Consider the following 2,168-nt stretch of genomic DNA (forward strand, 5'->3'; position numbering starts at 1 on the left):
TCGGATCTATTGTGTAGCTTTATTTTTATAGGACCTATCATAGACTCTTTTACATAACTTAAATGATTATCAAATAATCTCCTGTACACAATGAGACGGAGCCGCATCGTTTTCTGAGCTTTGACACATTCCTGGAAGAAATCCAACAGTCTGTAGGAATCACATGGCCGCAGTGGCTACAGTACATTTTTGTCCCGAACTTACACCATCAATTAACTTACGAATCGCTGTAAATTGCCGTTTTGCAAGATCCTGCAAGACGCTGTTAAAATTTGAGGACACTGAGTTTTGGTAGCAGCATTTTTAATTTTGCTTCACTTTCTTGCCTTTGTGTCCTCAGCTGAACATCTGCCAGCACTTGTGACAAACGTGAGCCTGGCAAAAATGTTAAATGCACCTCAAGTGTTGACATGAGCTTTAGATCTAGACTGAAATTACTGACGAGTGGTCCCCACGTCGCCTACAGGTACAGCAACGCGTCTGCCTACAGCCAGCCAAGCCCCGGCCCCTAAGGAAGGAGGATGAAAGGGGGGCACCGGCCGCTACAAAAAGACCTGAAGAAACCCAAAGTTTCACATTTTATTTGCAGCGTCGCCCAAACCGCAGGAGGAGGAGACTGGCAGTGCACAAGGGTGAATCCTGCGGGGGCCGTGGCCGCGGTTTCGGCCGCGGGGCTCTCGCATGCAGGGAGTGTGCGGAGCCCCGTGCGGCCCCAGCGTCCGCCCGCCCCCGCGGGGCTCCGGGCTCCGCTCCCGCCTCGCCGTCCCGGCGGCGCCCGAGCCCCGGCGGCCCTAGAGCCCGGGGTAGCCCCCGCGGTGGTACCCGCCGCCGTAGTCGTAGGGCGGCTGCGGCGGGGGCAGCGGGCACTCGGGGAAGAAGGGGGCGAACCCCGCGGGCAGGTGCCCCCCGGGCTCCTCGCTGCTGCCGCCGCTGCCGGGCACGGGCTCGGCGCCGCCGCCGCCGGGGTAGATGGGGCGCAGCGGCTCGGGCGGCGCCTTCCTGGGCGGGCTGCAGGGCGCGGCCGGGCTCCAGGGCGGCTCGGGGTAGAGCAGCCCGCCCAGCAGCGGGTGCGGCCCGGCGGGCAGCGGCAGCTCGTACAGCCCGTGCTCCAGCCCCAGCTCGGCGGGCAGGCGGCCGCCGAAGGCGTCGCTCGGGGCGGCGTGCTCGGGCAGCAGCGCGCCGTACTCGGGGCACAGCAGCTCCAAGAACTCGGTGGCCTCGGCGCCGCCGCCCCCGCCGCCCTTCTCCGGCTCCTTGGCGGGCGGCCCGCGGGCGGCGGGCCCGGGCAGCGCGGGCTCCGTGAAGAAGGAGGGCGGCAGGTTGCGGTCCCGCAGCGGCACCTTCCGCGGGCCGCCCGCCGCCCGCTCCGCGCCGCCGCCGCCCGCCCGTGCCTCGGCGCCGCCCGCCGCGCCCCGGCCCCGCTGCAGGGAGCCGAAGAGGGCGGCCAGGCTCTTGCTCTGGAGGCTGCTGCCCGCCGCCTGCGCGGGCTCCCGGCGCGGCGGGGGCCGGGCGGGGCAGGCGGCGGGCGGGCAGGCGGCGGGCGGCGGCGCGGGCGGCGGGGCGGCGGCGGCGGCGGCGATGATGCCGGTGCAGCGCTTGATCTGCTTCTGCAGGTACTTCCTATGGTTCACCTTCCGCCGGGACTTCACCGGCCGGTCCAGCGCCAGCTTGATGTTGCTGGAAGCCGAGTCGATGAAGCTCAGCAGGTCCCGGGTGGCTTCTCTAAAGTCCCCCGCGTCGCCGCCGCCGCCCTCGTAGCCCTTTTCCAGGTCGGCATAGCCCAGGAGCCCGCCGGCGGCGGGGAAGCAGAAGGAGAGGAGGTGGTGGGGGCTGAGCAGCGCGGCGGGCACGGCCATGGCCGGCGGCGAACGCCGCCGCCCCGAGTCCCGGCAGAGTCCGCTGGGATGCGCCCGGCGGGCGGCGGCGGCGGCAGCGGGGAAAAGGCGACGGGCGGGGAAGGAGGAGGAGGAGGAGGGATCAGAGCGGGGCTGGCCCCGACCCTCCCCGCCTCCCTGCCGGGAGCCCGGGGGCCGGGCCGGCTGCACCCACCAACCCACCGAGCCGGGCGGGAACACCGGCAGCGGCGGGGCGGGACGAGCATCACCCCGGGACTGGGACACACCCGCCCTGGGACAGATACACAGCCCCGCGGGACACGTGTACACACC

General features: G+C 69.3%; 1 protein-coding gene across 1 annotated transcript; it reads right to left on the reverse strand.

Annotated features, from left to right (window-relative positions):
• On the reverse strand, window positions 1–1,954 carry FAM181B (family with sequence similarity 181 member B). The gene has a single exon (XM_071432815.1). It carries the CDS (start codon window positions 1,854–1,856, stop codon window positions 792–794), a length of 1,065 nt encoding a protein of 354 aa, XP_071288916.1. The 5' UTR covers window positions 1,857–1,954; the 3' UTR covers window positions 1–791.
• Between the last annotated feature and the right edge of the window lie 214 nt (window positions 1,955–2,168).

Source organism: Agelaius tricolor, unplaced genomic scaffold, assembly GCF_023055355.1.
Source record: "Agelaius tricolor isolate 1412-34295 unplaced genomic scaffold, bAgeTri1.0.p SCAF_9, whole genome shotgun sequence".
Classification (NCBI taxonomy): Eukaryota; Metazoa; Chordata; class Aves; order Passeriformes; family Icteridae; genus Agelaius; species Agelaius tricolor.

Excerpts from the sequence above, each read along its gene's own strand:
- FAM181B (XM_071432815.1), bottom strand. The coding sequence starts at position 1,856 with ATGGCCGTGCCCGCCGCGCTGCTCAGCCCCCACCACCTCCTCTCCTTC.